The following is an 18,443-nucleotide window of genomic DNA, read 5'->3' as shown; positions in this document are numbered from 1 at the left end:
CCTTCCTTCCTTCCTTCCTTCCTTCCTTCCTTCCTTCCTTCCTTCCTTCCTTCCTTCCTTCCTTCCTTCCTTCCTTCCTTCCTTCCTTCCCCTTCCCGAGCCCTTGGGAGGTAGGTTCTATAAATATAATTAATAATAATAATAATAATTATTATTATTATTATTATTATTATTATTATTATTATTATTATTATTAGTGGGTTTTTTACCTTCTACGAGAGAGTCTGGCGTCGAACAACATAAATGTATACAATAACCCTTAAATACATTAAAACAGTTTAAGCCTTGGCTGATCAATGAAAAACAATGTTACATAGCCAACCCTCATTAAAACCTCCCCAAAGGGGGAAGAAAACAGGTCCCATAGATGGTAGGGGACCCAAAAAGATAAAGAAGAAGAGGAGGAGGAGGGGGCAGGGGGCACCTGTCAGCGACTGGACACTCCAAAAGCCCGGCAGAACAGCTCTGTCTTACAGGCCCTGCGGAACTCACCAAGATTTTGTCTGGGCTTCCCTCACCCCCTTTCCAGTGGAAATTCTTCCATGCCTCACTTGGGTGACCTGCAACACCCAAAGACTCAAAGCCCAGCAAAGAGTTACTGGGAGAATCTGTACATCTTTGACTGGATTTTGCAATGATTTTTTTTAATTGTACTTCAAAATACAAAGCATATGCAAAAACAAACATTCAACAAAATTATAAAGTGCGTTTCATAGAGACTTCCTGTTTCTCCTACGTGTGTGGGAGTGCACAGGCTAATCTGAATTCCCCAGATAAGCCTCCACAGCTCAGGCGGCAGAGCTGGGAATCAAACCCGGTTCCTCCAGATTAGATACACAAGCTCTTAACCTCCTACGCCACTGCTGCTCCTACTACTGTAATCCACCATTTTTCAATTGTAGGAACAGCCGGAATGTTCCGTTTCTGCATGTAGAATATTCTTGCTGCCGTGTTTTCTTTCCAGAGATCTGCCCCTAAGTTCCAACAGATCCGCTTCAGGTTTCATTTGTGCATTAGTTAATGGACATTGGTATATTGACTGGATTTTGAAGCTTGCCAAGCGAAATTCCTCACTGATAAAAAATGTGAGCAACGGTAGCTTGAGTTTTTCAATTTTGAGATGTCTCTTCCTGAAAACCTGGCTTGACAATAGTGGATCGTGTCCTCCTGCTCTGCTCTGTTAGCCTTCCTCCAGTGTAAGGAACTGATTGACCACTCCCACTCAAGGAAGGGTCCGCATTTAGCCGAATGGAGTGGTAAGGTGCAACTCTTTGCAAGAAATAGGCAGTGGTTTCTATCTTTTGTTTCCCTGCTTTCCCTGACCAGGCTGGCTTGGATTATGGGATGTACTCCCGGGAGGAGGAATTGCTGCGGGAAAGGAAGCGGATCGGGACAGTGGGAATTGCGTCGTACGATTACCACCGGGAAAGTGGCATGTTTCTCTTCCAAGCTGGCAGTGGGATTTACCACGTGAAAGACGGCAGCTCCGGCGGGTTCACGGTAAGTCGGAAAGGACATCTCTAAGCTTGTTGTTTGGGTCAGGGTTCCCCGCCCACCAAGATCATTGTGTGCTGTTTTCTGCTGGAGGTTAAGGTGGCAGGATGACCAACGAGGACCTTTTCCTGTGGTAAACCCTGCCTCTGGAATTCCCCAAATGGCCCCAGTGCGGGGCATGTACACCCTGTTGGGAGTTGCGCCTGGAGCACATTCAGCCTCCCTCCATGGAGCAAATAATACCTTTGAGCCTGTTTTGGGCCAGGAAAAGGGCATAGTGGTGTGAAGAGGTTGTGCTGGTTACAGTATCAAGCAGATTCATACTAGCTTGACAAAGGACCTTTGATCTCCGGATGGGAAACCAAAAGGCTTTGAATAAATTACCCAAAAGGAAGCTAGTGGCCAAACGCTTGTACATCAAAGAGGCTGATTTACAGCAGGGCCTTGGAAACCAAGGGAGGGAACCAAGGGGAATTCTGATCCAGGCCGGGCAGGAGAAAGCACCTCCTGAGCCCAGGTCTGAAACAAAACCTGCCTGGAATGATGCTATTAGCTGAGAAAATGACATTTTCTCATTTTCTGTTTTTCAATAAAATCTTTGAAAACGCAGCGGTTTTGAGTATCTGGAAAAAAGAACCCAGGGTTTATCAGACAGGCGTGAATCCCCTCACCCTGGTCTCGTGGGGTAGGCCAGAATTCCTTTGCAGCTGACGACTATCTCAGCCAGTCAAGTGGAGGGGAGGGTTGACTCAAAGGGGCTTCCCAAAGAAATTAAGAGCAAACGTTAACACTTTCTTCACTTAACAATCCGATGGCCCAGCAGTCTTGAGCAGAACCAGTCCTGCAAACACCGTGCTCTGTTTTCATCTTCACAGAGAAGCTGCCGCCGCCAGAAATTTAACCACAGTCAAAATAATACCAGGAGCAGTATCAGGGAGCGGGCTGTGTCCACCAATCTCTCAGAGGGGGTGCCAACACACTATCAAAGAAAATATGAGATCTGGGGTGCTGCGTGGTTTCCGGGCTGTATGGCCGTGTTCTAGCAGCATTCTCTCCTGACGTTTCGCCTGCATCTGTGGCTGGCATCTTCAGAGGATCTGAAGATGCCAGAAGATGCCAGCCACAGATGCAGGCAAAACGTCAGGAGAGAATGCTGCTGTCTGTCCATAATAAACTCCACAACACCAGTGATTCAACAGTGAAAATAACCGACAATACAAAATACGAGATCAACTGTGCAATCCCAAGAAGAGTTACTCCAGACTAAACCTATTCATTTCAGTTGGTTTGGGCTGGAGTAACACTGCACAGGAATGCACTGAAAGTGTCAATTTCCCTGGGCCCATCTGCGCATAATCTATCCAAGTAGCAACCGGAACCGGTTATTAAATTATTTGAACCCCACTACTGGCTACAGGCCCTGCACTAAATGCTTGCAAGCTGTCTGGTGAAATCGGCATCTCACCGTATTGTCACGATCTGGCAATGTTGTTTACATGTCGGGAGAGCTCATGCCAAATTTAAGAAATGGAACTTTCAAATGGAACTGGTTGTGGTGGGTTTTCCGGGCTGTGTGGCCGTGGTCTGGTAGATCTTGTTCCTAACGTTTCGCCTGTATCTGTGGCTGGCATTTTCAGAGGTGTATCACAGAGGGAAGCGTGTGACAGACTTCCCTCTGTGATACACCTCTGAAGATGCCAGCCACAGATGCGAAGCCCGGCGATCAGACTGCAACCACAGCCACAACAACCAGTTGAATCCGGCCGTGAAAGCCTTTGACAATATATTAAAGTGTCAGTTTGTTCTAGCAAACTGTATAACCATATTACATCTTGGCAGTTAAGAAGCAGTCCTGACATTATTTAGGTTTGAATTATATTTTCTGAATCCTGTTTCATGAACAAGGTGAGGTACAAATTTGTACAAATGATCACTACTGCTCAGAGGATTATCGGCTGCCCTCTCCCCTCCTTGGAAGACCTCTATAATTCCAGAAGCCTAAAGAAAGCCCAAAATATTCTGAGAGACCCGTCTCATCCAGCACACTCTCTTTTTGAAGTGTTACCATCTGGCAGACGAGACAGGTCTATCAAAACTAGGACAAAGAGGCTTAGAGACAGCTTCTACTCTAGAGCTGTGGCTATGCTGAACTCCGCGGCTTCGTGTTGATGTGTTTGGGGCTGTGTAGGGATGGGTGGAGGAAGGGGGAAGTGAGGATGGGGTATGAGTCTGAAATTGGGTGCATCGAGGAATGCTCCTGTAAATTTCGTTGTGCGTTCACAATGACAATAAAATGCTTATGCTTATGTAATACCGTAACCCTGTGCTCTGTACTCGTTCCTGCCGTCGTTTTATAGGATGCCAACTGTTGTTGAACCTTAATGTCAGCCGCTGCCTGGTCCAAAGGAGCCCTTTCTCATTTCTTCCCCCCTCTTCATTTCTCAGAACCAGCCCTTGCGGCCCAGTTTGGTGGAGACGAGCTGTCCCAACATACGGATGGATCCCAAGTTGTGCCCGGCTGATCCTAACTGGATTGCATTTATCCATAGTAATGACATCTGGATATCTAATCTAGCAACCAGGGAAGAAAGGAGGCTGACGTTTGTACATAAAGGTGATTTGCCTTCTACTTGGCACAGAACAATACTTCACCGTGGTGTTGCACTAACTGTGGTTTAGATCTTTGCCATCGTTTAATTAAAACAACAACAATTAACCATGGTTTATTCCGCTAACTGGTTTAGATCTTTGCCATCATTTAATTAAAAAAAAAAAATCCACAGCAAACTTAACCAGGTTTAGCAGTGAACATGGTTTGTTGCCCCAACCTTGGTTACAATTTTAGACGTGGTTGAAATTATGTAAAACATTGTTTTATTTGCATAACCATGGTTAACACTGAACATGGTATATTGCCATAACCCTGGTTAAGATCCTAGATGTCTGTCTGCCTGACATTTGTATCCAACCCTTCCTTGTAGGAGCTCTGAATAGTGTGCCATTGTTAATCCTCATAGCAACCCTTCGAGGTAGTCCAGGCTTCTTGTGGCAAGGCAGTGGGAAAACAGACACAAGCGATTCCTTTTGTGGGGCTGGAAAAAGAGAGTTGAGCTCCTCAGTTTCAAACTTCTGGGCCACCTTGGTGACGCCAGCAAAGTCTCTGCTTCTGTTTGGTTCAGCCTTTATGTTTTAATACCTTATTGTGTTTTAAATTTCTTTGTGATCTTGAAAATGAGAAAGTGACTAATAAGGGTATCCAGTGGCAGCGAACCTTTGGCACTGCAGATGTTATGGACTACAATTCCCATCAGCCCCTGTCAGCATGGCCAATTGGCAGGGGCTGATGGGAATTGTAGTCCATAACATCTGGATTGCCAAAGGTTCGCCACCACGGGTATAGGCTTATTATTATTAAGCTTGATGTTTCCTCCAGATCTAATAAAACTGTTCGCCCCCTAAGGGAAATTGTTCTGAAGCTATAAATGACATAATATCAAATGGGATAGATCCAGACAGAAGAAGTGCAGCGGGAGCCATTTTGAAACCTGTTGACCTTTTTAATCACAAAGCACCTTTTTTCAGATAGCTCAGTTCTCTGACCTGCACGTGGAGGAACCTTTCCCTTGCTAGCATGGGGTTACGGTTATCCCTTGAATGTAACGGTTGTGGTACGGGCATATCCTGTCTGGAGTCTCACCGACACAGCTTCTGCCTCAGAAAACCTTTTGTCGGGGTGCAGGCAGGTCCAGAGAGGTGTGGATCCTCTTTGATCTGAGATTGCAAATGCCTTAACAGACCAGGTGCTCGGGAGCAACAGCCGCAGAAGGCCATTGCTTTCACCTCCTGCATGGGAGCTCCCAAAGGCACCTGGTGGGCCACTGTGAGCAGCAGAGAGCTGGACTAGATGGACTCTGGTCTGATCCAGCTGGGTTGTTCTTATGTTCTTATGTGCTTGCCCCATCCCCAGAGCTAGCCCAGGGACCTCCAACCTTTCTGAGCCAGCAGGCAAATTTGCAGTATTGAGAGAAGATGGCGAACAGCACGCCAAAATGGCTGCCGCAGAAGGCGAAGCCATGCCCAAAATGGCTACCTCAGCAGGCAGAGCCAAATACAGTACCTTCAGCTTCTCACCTCCTAGCGAAAAGAAAGTCCTGAAGCAGGGATGAAGCCGCGGATTGACTAAGACAGTGGTGGCGAACCTTTGGCACTCCAGATGTTATGGACTACAATTCCCATCAGCCCCTGCCAGCGTGGCCAAATTGGCCACACTGGCAGGGGCTGATGGGAATTGTAGTCCATAACATCTGGAGTGCCAAAGGTTCGCCACCACGGGACTAAGAACACCTCAGGTGTTTACAAGTCTTATGAGTCTCCACCCTCCAGTGGAAGAGCCTTCCATTTGAAAGAGGGCCGTTTAAAACAAGCCTTGCTTTCTGAAAGGCTCAGCGGCCCACTCGCTTTCTGAAAGGCTCAGCGGTGCCCGTGGGTGGTGCCACACTGGAGAACTGTGTTCCTGGCCCTTCCTTCACAATTCCCTGCATTTGGCTGGTTTTTTAAAAACTGGAATGGTTTTTGTATGAAATTCTTTTTTAAAGGGACCGCATTACCCCATATGTCCCAGCTCGACCTCTGCGTTCGGCAGAGGCCAACTTACTGGAGACCCCTGGCCCCTCAATGATGCGGCTGGCCTCCACTCGGGCCAGGGCCTTTACGACTTTGGCCCCGGCCTGGTGGAACACTCTCCCTCCAGCTGTCCGGGCCCTGCGGGACTTTGGCGATTTCTGCAGGGCCTTTAAGACTGAGTTGTTCCACCGGGCCTTTGGAGTAACCAGCCACTGAGTTGTGTCCCCCCCCCAGGTCATCGGTCCCCAATATCATCGGGACCCACTATTGAGACCTACAGGTCCTAATAATATCAGGACCCACTACCTCTCCCTCCTCCATCTTGGGATACAACTGCTGTTTTTATTATATTTATGGAAGTCATAAAGGTGTTTCCAGACACAACCTAAGTTTACTCCATATTCTCCACACGGCACCTCTAACAAAGTGATTTTTAATGTCCACATTAACTTTAACTTTGTCATAATGTAAATAGCCACACCATCCAAATCTCATATAATGCTTGGTTTTTCCCCTCTTGATATACAAATCTTTACCTAAATAATTTGCTAACATGCAAAATGTCACGATGACGAATCCTCAGCCAATGGGAGCATGGGACTGTCCTGCATGCCCGTTGGTTCAGGCTTTGGCATCATTCTCAAAGACAGTGAGAAGCTGCCTGGTGGAAAGGACGTGCCTGCCACGAGCCCGTCCAGCAGAGAGTGACAGGGCAGCCGGCTGTTGTGGAAAGGGGTCAGCCTGGGCCCTCCAATCCCCCTCCAGTCGACTCCAACCCCCTCCCCCCAACGACCAAGCTGCCGATGCTCCACAGGCCCTGCAGTAAGCCCACTCCTCCACCTGCCTGCTGGCTCTGACCCCCCCCCCCCCCCCCCGGGCCTGGCAGAAGCCCACTCCATTCCCCCATTGCCCCGTCTGCCAGGCGCAAGCACCCATATCCCATCCTCCCTTCACCCAAGCCTTGCCTTTCCACCCTCCCCCCCACAATCCCATTCATCCCCTCCTGCGGCCAGAGCATCATCGACAGGTAGGTAGGAAGCTACCCAGCAGGGTGGGTGAGAGGGGGTGGGGCACCAGTCAAGGCCATTGCGGTGGGAAATGCTCGCCCCCCCCTCCCCTTGGCTAGAGACCAATGCATTTTCCTCACAATGGGCTTGGTTGCTGGTTTAGATATATCCGTGGTGGCGAACCTTTGGCACTCCAGATGATATGGACTACAATTCCCATCAGCCCCTGCCAGCATGGCCAATTGGCTGATGGGAATTGTAGTCCATAACATCTGGAGTGCCAAAGGTTCGCCACCACTGAGATATATCCTTCTGACATGGTTTAAATGGTGCAACAGTTATCAAAACAAGTATTGATTACAACAAAAATAACATTCCGGGTAAAACATTCATCTCAATCACAGATATTCTCCCCAACAAAGACAATAGGTATTAATCACAACTTGATATATTTTTAAAATTTCGTTCAATGTATTAACATCATTATTTTGAAATAACGTACCCTTCGTATTTGTCAAAGTAACAGCCAGATGTTTTACTTCCTTTTCCACTTTAACACCTGTTTCATCATATCTGTTTGATCTTGTTTTCTTCTTCTTAATCTTAAAACCCACCCACTGTACCAAGTTCTTTCAACTTTTTTGCCATTCATAATTCTGTTCCCTTTAAAGGATTTTCTAAAATTTGTATCGGATCATCTGTCAAGGTTCCTAATTTATAAGTCTCGTTTTTGATCTTTACACTCGAAATCCTCCGTTTTGCTAGTTTGTGATACAAACTTTTGCTGCCAGTTTTCCTTCCTTGGGGAAAATGCCATTTCTCGCTCTGCCCCTGCAGAATTCGCCAACATTGAAGATGACCCGAAATCTGCTGGAGTTGCCACGTTTGTGCTGCAGGAAGAATTTGACAGATACACTGGTTACTGGTGGTGTCCAACTGCAGAGCCAAGTAAGTGCGCAGAATCCGACGGGCCCGGTCCTTTCCTCCCAACTGCCTTGATGTTTGGGGCAGAACTAGATTTCCTCTTCTTGCGTGTGCATGGCAGGATATCGGTTGGGGTTTCAAAGTGCAGCCGGGGCCTGTGTGGATTCTTTAGCCGTAGGATTCAGTTTTATTTTTCGGATAGCTAACTGTGTACATCCTGACCAGCCAGTTTGATCTTGCCCAGGGGTAGGGAACCTTTAACACTCAAAGAGCCATTTGGACCCGTTTTCCACGGGAAAAGAAAACACTTGGAGCCGCAAATAATTTTTGACATTTAAAATAAAGATAACACTGTATATATTGGGGTTTTTTAACCTTTTACTCCGCTCATTCTGAGAAGCGCATGGATGCGTCCGCCTTCTGCCTGCAGGGCGGGCAAGGATGGGGCCAGCAGCTTGGCGTCGCCGCTCCAACGGGGCGGGCGGCTTGGCTCGTGGAGCCGCAGTGCAAGGGCAGAAGAGCCGTATACGGCTCTCAAGCCGCAGGTTCCCTACCCCTGATCTTGCCAAATCTTGGAAGCTGAGCAAGTCAGCCCTGGTTAGGACTTGGATGGGAGACCATCAGAAACAGAGCGAGGGAAAACTCTGCCTGGGGCGCCGCCCACCACTCCCCCGGAACGCCCCTGCCACAGCCTGACCACGCCTCCGCTGCAGCTCCACCCAAGGTGTCGTGCCCTGCCCCACCCCGTTGGCGCTACGCCTCCAGAAACCATCAAGGCAGTCCAGAGTGGCTACAAAGAGGCAAACTGTTCACGACAAACTACCTTTGTTCATGACAAACTACCTCTGTTTGTGACAAACTATCTTTGCTCAGTGCAGCAGTGGTGTAGGAGGTTAAGCAGCAGTGGCGTAGGAGGTTAAGAGCTCGTGTATCTGATCTGGAGGAACCGGGTTTGATTCCCAGCTCTGCCGCTTGAGTTGTGGAGGCTTATCTGGGGTATTGAGATTAGCCTGTGCACTCCCACACACGCCAGCTGGGTGACCTTGGGCTAGTCACAGCTTCTCGGAGCTCTCTCAGCCCCACCGACCTCACAGGGTGTTTGTTGTGAGGGGGGAAGGACAAGGAGATTGTAAGCCCCTTTGAGTCTCCTGCAGGAGAGAAAGGGGGGATAAAAATCCAAACTCTTCTTCTTCTTCTCATCTGGTTTTAAAAGCCCCATGGAAGGTTATCATGAGTCTGCTTTGACGTGACAGTACTGTTCACCATCCCGTAAGATACACAAGCGGAGAGAGTTCGGCGGGGTGGGGGATGAATCCTGAATTGGTATGTGTGCGGAGATCTGTTTTAAGCTGAGGTGCATTTCCGCTGTCTCCAGATGATATCACAGGAGTCCCTGCTGGTCAGGGAAACAGTTTAAGAGCCCAAAGGATGTTTCTCTTTCAGTTCTCCACAATTCGTAGGGCAAAATTCCCAAATTGGTAGGTAGAGGGACTCTCCCAAGCCCAGTCCTAAATGGCGTGACGACCTTTTAAGACTTCGCTGGGCTTCAAAGGGTGTAATTCTGCTGAAGACGGCGCTGTGGATGAGCTCTGGTGTTATAAATAGGGTGAGCATTCCCATGGCAGATTCTGGACATCTGAGCCCCTGGCACAAGACGTAAACTGCTTACGTTCCTGGGCTCCTCAAGGTAACACTCTCTGTCTCTCTGGTCGCCAAACATGCCTCAGTAGCACAAGTGGGACAGCCTCTCCTTTGCATTCGGAAGATTCCAGGTTTGATCCCCAAAGTCCCCAGGGAAGAGACACTCCTGGAGCAGGGAAGATGCTTTTTCTGGGCTAGGACATATTAAAGCAGCCCCCTGTCTTCCAAGGTGTCTGTCAGACGCTGGGATGGTTCCGCCGAGGCAGCCTGGTGTAGTGGTTAAGACTCTTAGTGCGCTGTAATCTGGAGGAACCGGGTTTGATTCCCCACTCTGCCGCTTGAGCAGTGGAGGCTTATCTGGTGAACTAGATTAGCTTGTGCCTGTCCCCCGATCTCTGGGAATACCTGTGGATAGATTAATTGTAGCCCGGTACCTTTATCTCCTGGTTGAGGCTCGGTGGCGTAGAGCAATCACCTTAGCTAGGTGTAATGCCCTGCCTTCCTCCTTTAGCCTTGGACGCCACCTTGGAATCCCACATAAAGAAAGGAAATGCCCGTGTGGCATGGGTTCTGTGGAAACAGTATCTCATATGCTGTTGGATTGTCCTTTTTATGAGTTAGGTAGGAAGAAGCACACAATCCCCTTCCTGCATGGAAGTGAAGGCATCACAGATAAACAGAAGGTTATATATCTTTTAAACAGCCACAACTACGAGCTGTTGGAAGCAGTGGCTAAATTTTTAAATGGTGTTGTTTTAATTTTATTTATTTAGTTTATTTAAAACATTTATTAGCCACCTTCCTTCTTTACAAGAAGGCGGCTTTCAGTGTAAGTAAAATACATAAAATAGAGTAAATACAAATACATAAAATCACAGTTTAGGACTCTTCTATTCAAATGTAGGCCCTAATAAAACTGTCTTCAGCTGCCTCCTAAAACAGTGGTGGCGAACCTATGGCACGGGTGCCAGAGGTGGCACTAAGAGCCCTCTCTGTGGGCACGCGCAAACAGAGTCCCCCCCCCCCCCATCTAGGCTGGCCTGGGCCGCTGGGCTCGATTATTAGCATTAAACCTAAGACCTAGTTTTGGGGAAGCAGTATAGGTAAACCTGTTAAGCGCTGTTAAACCCCACTGATTTTCATACAAAAAACTAAAGCGCAATCCTTTACCTGGGAGTAAGCTCAGTTGCTGGATATGGGGCTTGCTTCTGAGTAAACCCTCCTAGGGTTGTGATTCACCCGTTGGAAGAGTTGCACGGTTGCTTCAAAACAAAGTCACCGACTACCACCAAGCTTACTCCCGAGTAACGCACTCCTCGGAGTCAACTGGTTTTTTTTCTAAACTAAAACCTCAGTATTCAGGTTAAATTGCCATGTTGGCACTTTGCGATAAATAAGTGGGTTTTGGGTTGCAATTTGGGCATTCGGTCTCGAAAAGGTTCGCCATCACTGTCCTAAAGATTGGAAGTGAGGGGACCAGTTATATCTCCCGGGAGAGGTTTTTCTGTAATCTTGGGGCTACCACAGAAAAGGCCCTGTCTTGCATGCCCACCAGACAAGCTTCTTTGACTGGCGGGAGAGTCAGGCGGGCCTGTCACTGTGGTCTTAATTCCCAGGCAGGGACATGTAGGTATTCAACAGGATGATTTGTGCTGATGTCTCAGAGTCACTGAAATCTCTCTGTTGCCCTTGGTAGCCGTTGGCGGGGGCAAAGTCCTTAGAATCTTGTACGAAGAGAACGATGAGTCGGAGGTGGAAATCATCCACGTCACATCCCCCATGCTGGAGACGAGAAGGACGGATTCTTTTCGCTACCCCAAAACAGGTGAGAAATCCCGCCGCAAGACCCTTGAGGCTATCCTAAATGCACTTCCTGGGGAGTAAACCCCAGGGACTGGGCCTGAGTCGGATTCTGCGTGGACGTGTTTCAGATTTTTCTGTTCTAATACATATTCACATCTCTGACCCGGGAGCTGTCTTCCCCCTCCTGTGTGAATAAACTTTGGAGGTTCAAGGTTATCCGGCTTGGGCCAGCAGAATCAACATTTGCCTTGGCCTGATTCCTTTGCTGTCTTCCGTTACAGGCACCGCCAACCCCAAAGTCACTTTCAAATTGTCCGAAATATCCATTGCTGCTGACGGAGGAGTAAGTCTTGACATTTGATTTGTTTGTTTTAAATCTCAGCGTGGAGCCGGTGATTTTGTTTTTTCTGACCCCAAAGAGGAAATTCAGTCGGGGAAAGGGGAGCTTTGAACTGAGGTATCATTTTTTTAAAAAAGAGTGGGATTGAATGCATGATTTCCCCCCCCCCCGGCCCCCTCCCTTTCCCTCTGCACTTACTAGCTGTTGGATGCATCTTCCCCCCGCCTTCATGGCCCTCTACATCTGGACCGTTTGTCATTCAACGGGACCTGCCATTCCTCCCTCTTGGGAAGAGGATTTTGAATATGGAGCTGCTGGACGCCCTTTATTTTTATGCTAGTATTTTTATATTGTATTTATGAGATCTATCTTTTACTGTTTTATCGCTGCTTTTAAAGATTTAGCCATTTTATGTTATATTATGTTTATTGTTGTACACCGCCCGGAGCCCCTCGGGGATAGGGCGGTATAAAAATCTAATAAATAATAATAATAATAATAATAATAAACTTGGATATTGAGGCTGAAATTGAGGCTGCCTGTTTCCAACTTATTACGATTGGGCCTGATTTATGGATTCCATCGTGGGCCCTGCCTATTCCCTCCCTTTCTTTTAGCCTTAGATCGGGCGCCTGTTTTTAAACAACTTTTGTTTTATAAAAACCTTGGTTGTCTTAATTTATAGTTCTTTGCTGCTTGTAATTGCTGCATAGGTTTTAATGGGTTCAGTGTTTTTATCCTGTTGATTTTATGCTGTTGATTGCTGTTCGGGAGAACAGCCGTATTGGGAGCCGCCTCGAGCCCTTCGGGGATGAGGCGGCCTATAAGTTCAATCAATCAATCAATCAATCAATCAATCAATCAATCAATCAATCAATCAATCAATCAATCTCTTCGGAATCGCTTTTTGGAACGCCAGAGTTTCTCTTCTCTGACAGATCTTGGACGTTGTGGATAAAGAACTGGTGCAGCCGTTCGAGGTCCTCTTTGAAGGTGTGGAGTATATTGCCAGAGCAGGATGGACCGTGGAGGGCAAATAGTGCGTATGTTACTCTGCCTCTGTTTCCCCAGCGGCTTGGGAATTGCACTGTTTCTGAATATACTGGTTGGGGACCCCTTCATCAGCAACTAGAGGCGGAGTGAGGGGAAACTGCGCCTGAGGAGTGCGCGCGCTCTGCACCCATGCTGTGGTGTCGCCCACCCTACCCCGGAACGCCCCCGCCATGCCCGTTCAACGGCCTGGACACACCTCCGCTGTTGCTCTGCCCGGGGCGTTCCCCCATCCCACCCCATGGGTGCTACGCCACCATCAGCAACACAAATCCGGGAGGCAACCTTGAACGTGCACATCTGAGGTTTTTTGAAATGTGTTGGAGAGAGGTTGGCTCAATGTAAAAGCGTTTCTCTCTGTCCAAGGAAAGCAATTAAGGAAAGCATTATTCAAAGGGCCTCGCATCCTGGGAAAATCTTTGCTTATTGGCTGCCATGCTGGTTGTCCATAAATTTGGTTTTCCATAAAGTTAAGCATAAGCATTTTATAGTCATTGTGCACGCACAACGAAATTTACAGCAGCATTCCTCGATGCACACAATTTCAGGCTCAAACCCCATCCTCACTTTCCCCTTCCTCCACCCATCCCTACACAGCCCCAAACACATCAACACGAAGCCGCAGAGTTCAGCATCGCCACAGCTCTAGAGTAGAAGCTGTCTCTAAGCCTCTTTGTCCTCGTTTTGACAGACCTGTATCGTCTGCCGGATGGTGACAGTTCAAAAAGAGAGTGTGCTGGAGGAGACGGGTCTCTCAGAATATTTTGGGCTTTCTTTAGGCTTCAGGAATTATAGAGTTCTTCCAAGGAGGGGAGAGGGCAGCCGATAATCCTCTGTGCAGTAGTGATCCCCCTTTGGAGCTCCTTCCTATCTGCCACTGTGCAACTGGAGAACCATACACAGATGCAGTAGGTTAAGACACTCTCTATAGCACAGCGGTAAAAGGACACCAGGAGTTTTCCATCCAGTTGTTGTTTCCTTAAAAGTCTCAGATAGTACAGTCTTTGCTGGGCCTTCTTAACCACCGCGGCAGTCTGTACGCCCCAGGTCAAGTCCTCTTTAATCATAACGCCCAGAAATTTAAAACTAGCCACCCGCTCTACTTGATCTCCATTTATAGTCAAGGGCTGAATTCCTGAGCTATTCCTTCTATAGTCGACTATAAGCTCCTTTGTCTTGTTAGTATTAAGAACCAGGTTATTTTCCCTGCACCATGAGAGCAGTCAGTCCACCTTACTCCGATAGGCAGACTCATCCCCTCCAGAGATGAGCACCACCACCGTTGTGTCATCGGCAAATTTGATAATGGTGTTACTATGATAGACAGGAGTACAATCATATGTATAAAGGGTGAACAATAAAGGACTCAACACACAGCCCTGTGGCGTTCCCATATTTAGAGTAAGAACTGAGGAAACCCGATTTCCCAGTCTAACCCTCTGGGAACGTCCAGACAAGAAGTCCCTAATCCACAAACAGATTGAATGTGAGAGTCCAAGATCCACAAGAGAAACATACATAGTAACTGGCTGCATGTTCAACTCCGGAAAGCATGCATTGCAGTCAAAAGACAAATTGGGGCGGCCTCTCTGTGCCAGCCGAACATGCTTCCTGGAGCTTGGCTTTCACCCAGGGGCCACAGCAAACAAGGCTATGCTCTGAGCATTCATCCAAGAGACCTTCCATGGGCAAGGTACTCTGAACAGGTCTTAGGCTGTTTAGTGTCTTATGTCTGGTACGTGTTGCTCATTTTCAGTCAGCGTGGACGAGACTGATTTGTGAGCTGTGGGAGCCTCTGTTTCTAAACACAACTTTTAGAAGCCAAGTGTTGCAAAATTGGGCTCCGAGCATCCTACCCTAGAAACAAGATCATTGTTTTCTTGGGTACCTCATTCTCAGAGCGGACAAGAGCCGTCCCAAGCTTCCAGATTCCCTCTAGGTTCTTTGTGACTTATCTGGGCTCAGTTGACGGTTTGAGCCCTCCCAGATACTTCACCCCCTCGCTTCTCCTCAGTAGCAGAATTGCCAATTTTGAAAGCTTTTTGGAAGTGCATCCCTTAGACATTGGGGAGGGCAGATTAGGGTTAGCCAAGACACACAAGAAAATGAGTGGGTAGAATTCTAACATAGAAGAAGAGGAGTTGGATTTATATCCCCCCTTTCTCTCCTGTAGGGAGACTCAAAGGGGCTGACAAACTCCTTTCCCTCCCCCCCCCCCCCCACAACAAACACCCTGTGAGGTAGGTGGGGCTGAGAGAGCTCTGTAGAACTGTGACTAGCCCAAGGTCACCCAGCTGGTGTGTGTGGGAGTGCACAGCCTAATCTGAATTCCCCAGATAAGCCTCCACAGCTCAGGCGGCAGAGCGGGGAATCAAACCTGGTTCCTCCAGATTAGAGTGTACCTGCTCTTAACCACTATGCCACTGCTGCAGAGTAGTTGAATGGTCTGCTTCAAACTTCAGGGCAAGGAGGGGTCACATTCCTAACTCCCTGCTGCACTATATTTCCAACAGCAGGAAATAGTTTGCATGTAGGAAATCTGACAAACAGAACATCGTCGGAAGCAACTCAGCTTGTTCCACGCCTCACTTCGCTGGGTGTCTAGGCTGGGGTTGACTTCAGTTTCGCCTGGCTGTGGGTGGGACTGTACCACTTCGTCACTTGTGCTTCGTCAGCCCGGCTTTTATTCCCATTGTTTCCCCCCCTCTCCCTAGCGCGTGGGCCATCTTCCTCGATCGCTCCCAGATGCGGCTTCAGATTGCTCTTCTCCCGCCCGCTTTATTTATACCCGTGGAAGACGACGCCATGGATCGGCAGCAGTTGATTGACGCCGTGCCGGACTCCGTGACGCCCTTGATCATTTACGAAGAAACAACCGATATCTGGATAAACGTATGCATTTATCAGGCTAGCTTGGTAGCGGGCCCTGGATTACTGGGTGAACTCCTGTGGTCATGAAAAACAAATATTTGCAAAGTTCTGGTTGCTCAGAAGGAAACCATAATAGAAATCATCATCATCATAGAAATAACGAATACTACACAGATAACTGGTTGTTGTGGGTTTTCCAGGCTGTGTGGCCGTGGTGTGGAAAACCTTGTTCCTAACATTTTGGCTGCATCTGTGGCTGGCATCTTCAGAGGCGTATCACAGAGGGAAGTCTGTTACACACTCTTCCCTCTGCGATACACCTCTGATGCCAGACCAGGCCACACATCCTGGAAAACCCACAACAGCCAGTTGAATCCGGCCGTGAAAGCGTTCGACAATACACTACTCAGATACATTACAAGGTCCTAGGCCTCTGGGTGAGACTTGAATTGTAATGAAAGGCCAACAACTACCATAAGAACATAAGAACTAGCCTGCTGGATTAGACCAGAGTCCATCTAGTCCAGCACTCTGCTACTCGCAGTGGCCCACCAGGTGCCTTTGGGAGCTCACGTGCAGGATGTGAAAGCAACAGCCTGCTGCTGCTGCTGCTGCTCCTCCTGAGCACCTGGTCTGCTAAGGCATTTGCAATCTGAGATCAAGGAGGATCAAGATTAGTAGCCATAGATCGACTTCTCCACGAATCTGTCCAAGCCCTTTTTAAAGCTATCCAGGTTAGTGGCCATCCCCACCTCCTGTGGCAGCATATTCCAAACACCAATCACACGTTGCGTGAAGAAGTGTTTCCTTTTATTAGTCCTAATTCTTCCCCCCAGCATTTTCAATGGATGCCCCCTGGTTCTAGTGTTGTGAGAAAGAGAGAAAAATTTCTCTCTGTCAACATTTTCTACCAACTAAAGAACTGGCAGTTGTGATATGAAACAAAATTTAATAATCATAATAATGACAACAATAATAATTAAACAAAATTAAATAATAATAGAGTTCAATCAGACATGTGCCACCAATACGTGGATGACATCCTGCTCATACTCACAAAGGCGGGCAGACCTGCCTCGGGCCCTGAGGCTCCCCAGCGCTTTGGAGGCTGTAGCTGGTTGGTTGAGTGAGAGCAGGTTGAAACTGAATCCAGCAAAGATGGAGGTTCTGTGGGTGAGTCAAGGGGAGAGGCCGGCGGACTTCAGCCTGCCTGCGCCGGACGGCGAGGCTCACCACCTAGCCTCGTCTGTAAGAAGCCTGGGAGTAACTCTGGACTCCACGCTTTCGCTGGAGACCCAGGTCGCAAAAATGGCCCAGGTAGCTTTTTACCATCTCCGCCAGGCATGACAGCACCATTTCTCTCCCGTTCTGATCTGGCCACAGTAATCCATGCAGTGGTCACCCCCCAGACTTGACTGTTGTAACTCGCTTTACGCTGACCTGCCCTTGAAAAAGAAGAAGAAGAAGAGTTTGGATTTATATCCCCCCTTTCTCTCCTGCAGGAGACTCAAAGGAGCTTACAATCTCCTTGCCCTTCCCCCCTCACAACAAACACCCTGTGAGGCAGGTGGGGCTGAGAGAGCTCCGAGAAGCTGTGACTCACCCAAGGTCACCCGGCTGGCGTGTGTGGGAGTGCACAGGCTAATCTGAATCCCCCAGATAAGCCTCCACAGCTCAGGCGGCAGAGCTGGGAATCAAACCCGGTTCCTCCAGATTAGATACACGAGCTCTTAACCTCCTACGCCACCGCTGCTCCTGATCCGGAAATTAAAACTCATTCAGCGCGCAGCTGCGAGGCTCCTGGCTGGGGCCTCTAGTAGGGGGTCACATGACACCTGTCTTGCAAGATCTGCACTGGCGGCCTGTCGAGTACCGGGTCATCTCAAGGTTTTGGTTCTGATCTTCAGGGCCATGAGCGGCCTGAGACCCACGTTCCTTTGGGGCCACATCTCCCCATATTGCCCTCTAAGGCCCCTCCGCTCATTGGAGGGGGACCTGCTGGTGATTCCTGGCCCCAAGGACATCCGGCTGGCTTCTACGGGGGCCAGGGCTTTCACGGTCCTGGCCCCAACCTGGTGGAATAAGCTCCCTAACGGGATCAGGGCCCTGCAGTATTTAAATCAATTCTGCGGGGCCTGTAAGACGGAGCTATTCTGCCAGGCCAGGGGTCTGCAACCTGCGCAAGATGTTTCCACCAAGCCAGCCGGGTTAGATTCCATCATAGTGGCCTCCCGTGGGCAAGAGTAAGAGTATTTGGCACCATTTTACCGGGTTGTTCTTTTAGTTTGTTGTATGTTATTGCATTTATCGGATTTATCGTGTTTTAAATGTATTTTTATATCTTTAGTGGGTTGCATGCCAGCCTGAGCCCTGCGGGGAATAAGCAGGGTAGAAATAAAATTTAAAAAGAAATAATGTTAGTTGGATCCAGACGAATACATTTTCTTCCAGCGAAGGATCTTATAAGAAGCATCAATTTTAAAAATCACTCCCTCTTTTCACAGCCATCTCAAAAATCTTTCAAGGGGACTCAGAAGCCTCACATCAACCCAAAATTTCTCTGTGAATTTGTCAAGTTTTTTTCTTTTTAAAAAATCTCCAGTTTCCTTCGCAAAGAACTCTTAGGCTGTCCCCTGGACACAACACATGCAGTCTCCCCCCACTCTCCGCTTTCCCGGCCCCTCAATGAA

At 48.2% G+C, this 18,443-nt stretch overlaps 1 protein-coding gene across 1 annotated transcript in view; it reads left to right on the top strand.

Annotated features, from left to right (window-relative positions):
- Positions 1-18,443, top strand: part of DPP8 (dipeptidyl peptidase 8) — a 49,665-nt gene that overhangs the window by 5,409 nt on the left and 25,813 nt on the right. The window contains exons 4-10 of the mRNA XM_048481932.1: positions 1,327-1,500; positions 3,940-4,108; positions 7,962-8,072; positions 11,386-11,514; positions 11,774-11,835; positions 12,771-12,871; positions 15,597-15,774. Of these exons, the coding sequence (XP_048337889.1) occupies positions 1,327-1,500; positions 3,940-4,108; positions 7,962-8,072; positions 11,386-11,514; positions 11,774-11,835; positions 12,771-12,871; positions 15,597-15,774 (924 nt within the window). The remainder of the gene's footprint in view (positions 1-1,326; positions 1,501-3,939; positions 4,109-7,961; positions 8,073-11,385; positions 11,515-11,773; positions 11,836-12,770; positions 12,872-15,596; positions 15,775-18,443) is intronic.

The sequence above is a fragment of the Sphaerodactylus townsendi genome, linkage group LG17, assembly GCF_021028975.2.
Source record: "Sphaerodactylus townsendi isolate TG3544 linkage group LG17, MPM_Stown_v2.3, whole genome shotgun sequence".
Lineage (NCBI taxonomy): Eukaryota > Metazoa > Chordata > Lepidosauria > Squamata > Sphaerodactylidae > Sphaerodactylus > Sphaerodactylus townsendi.
This window is presented reverse-complemented; position numbering and strand designations above follow the sequence as displayed.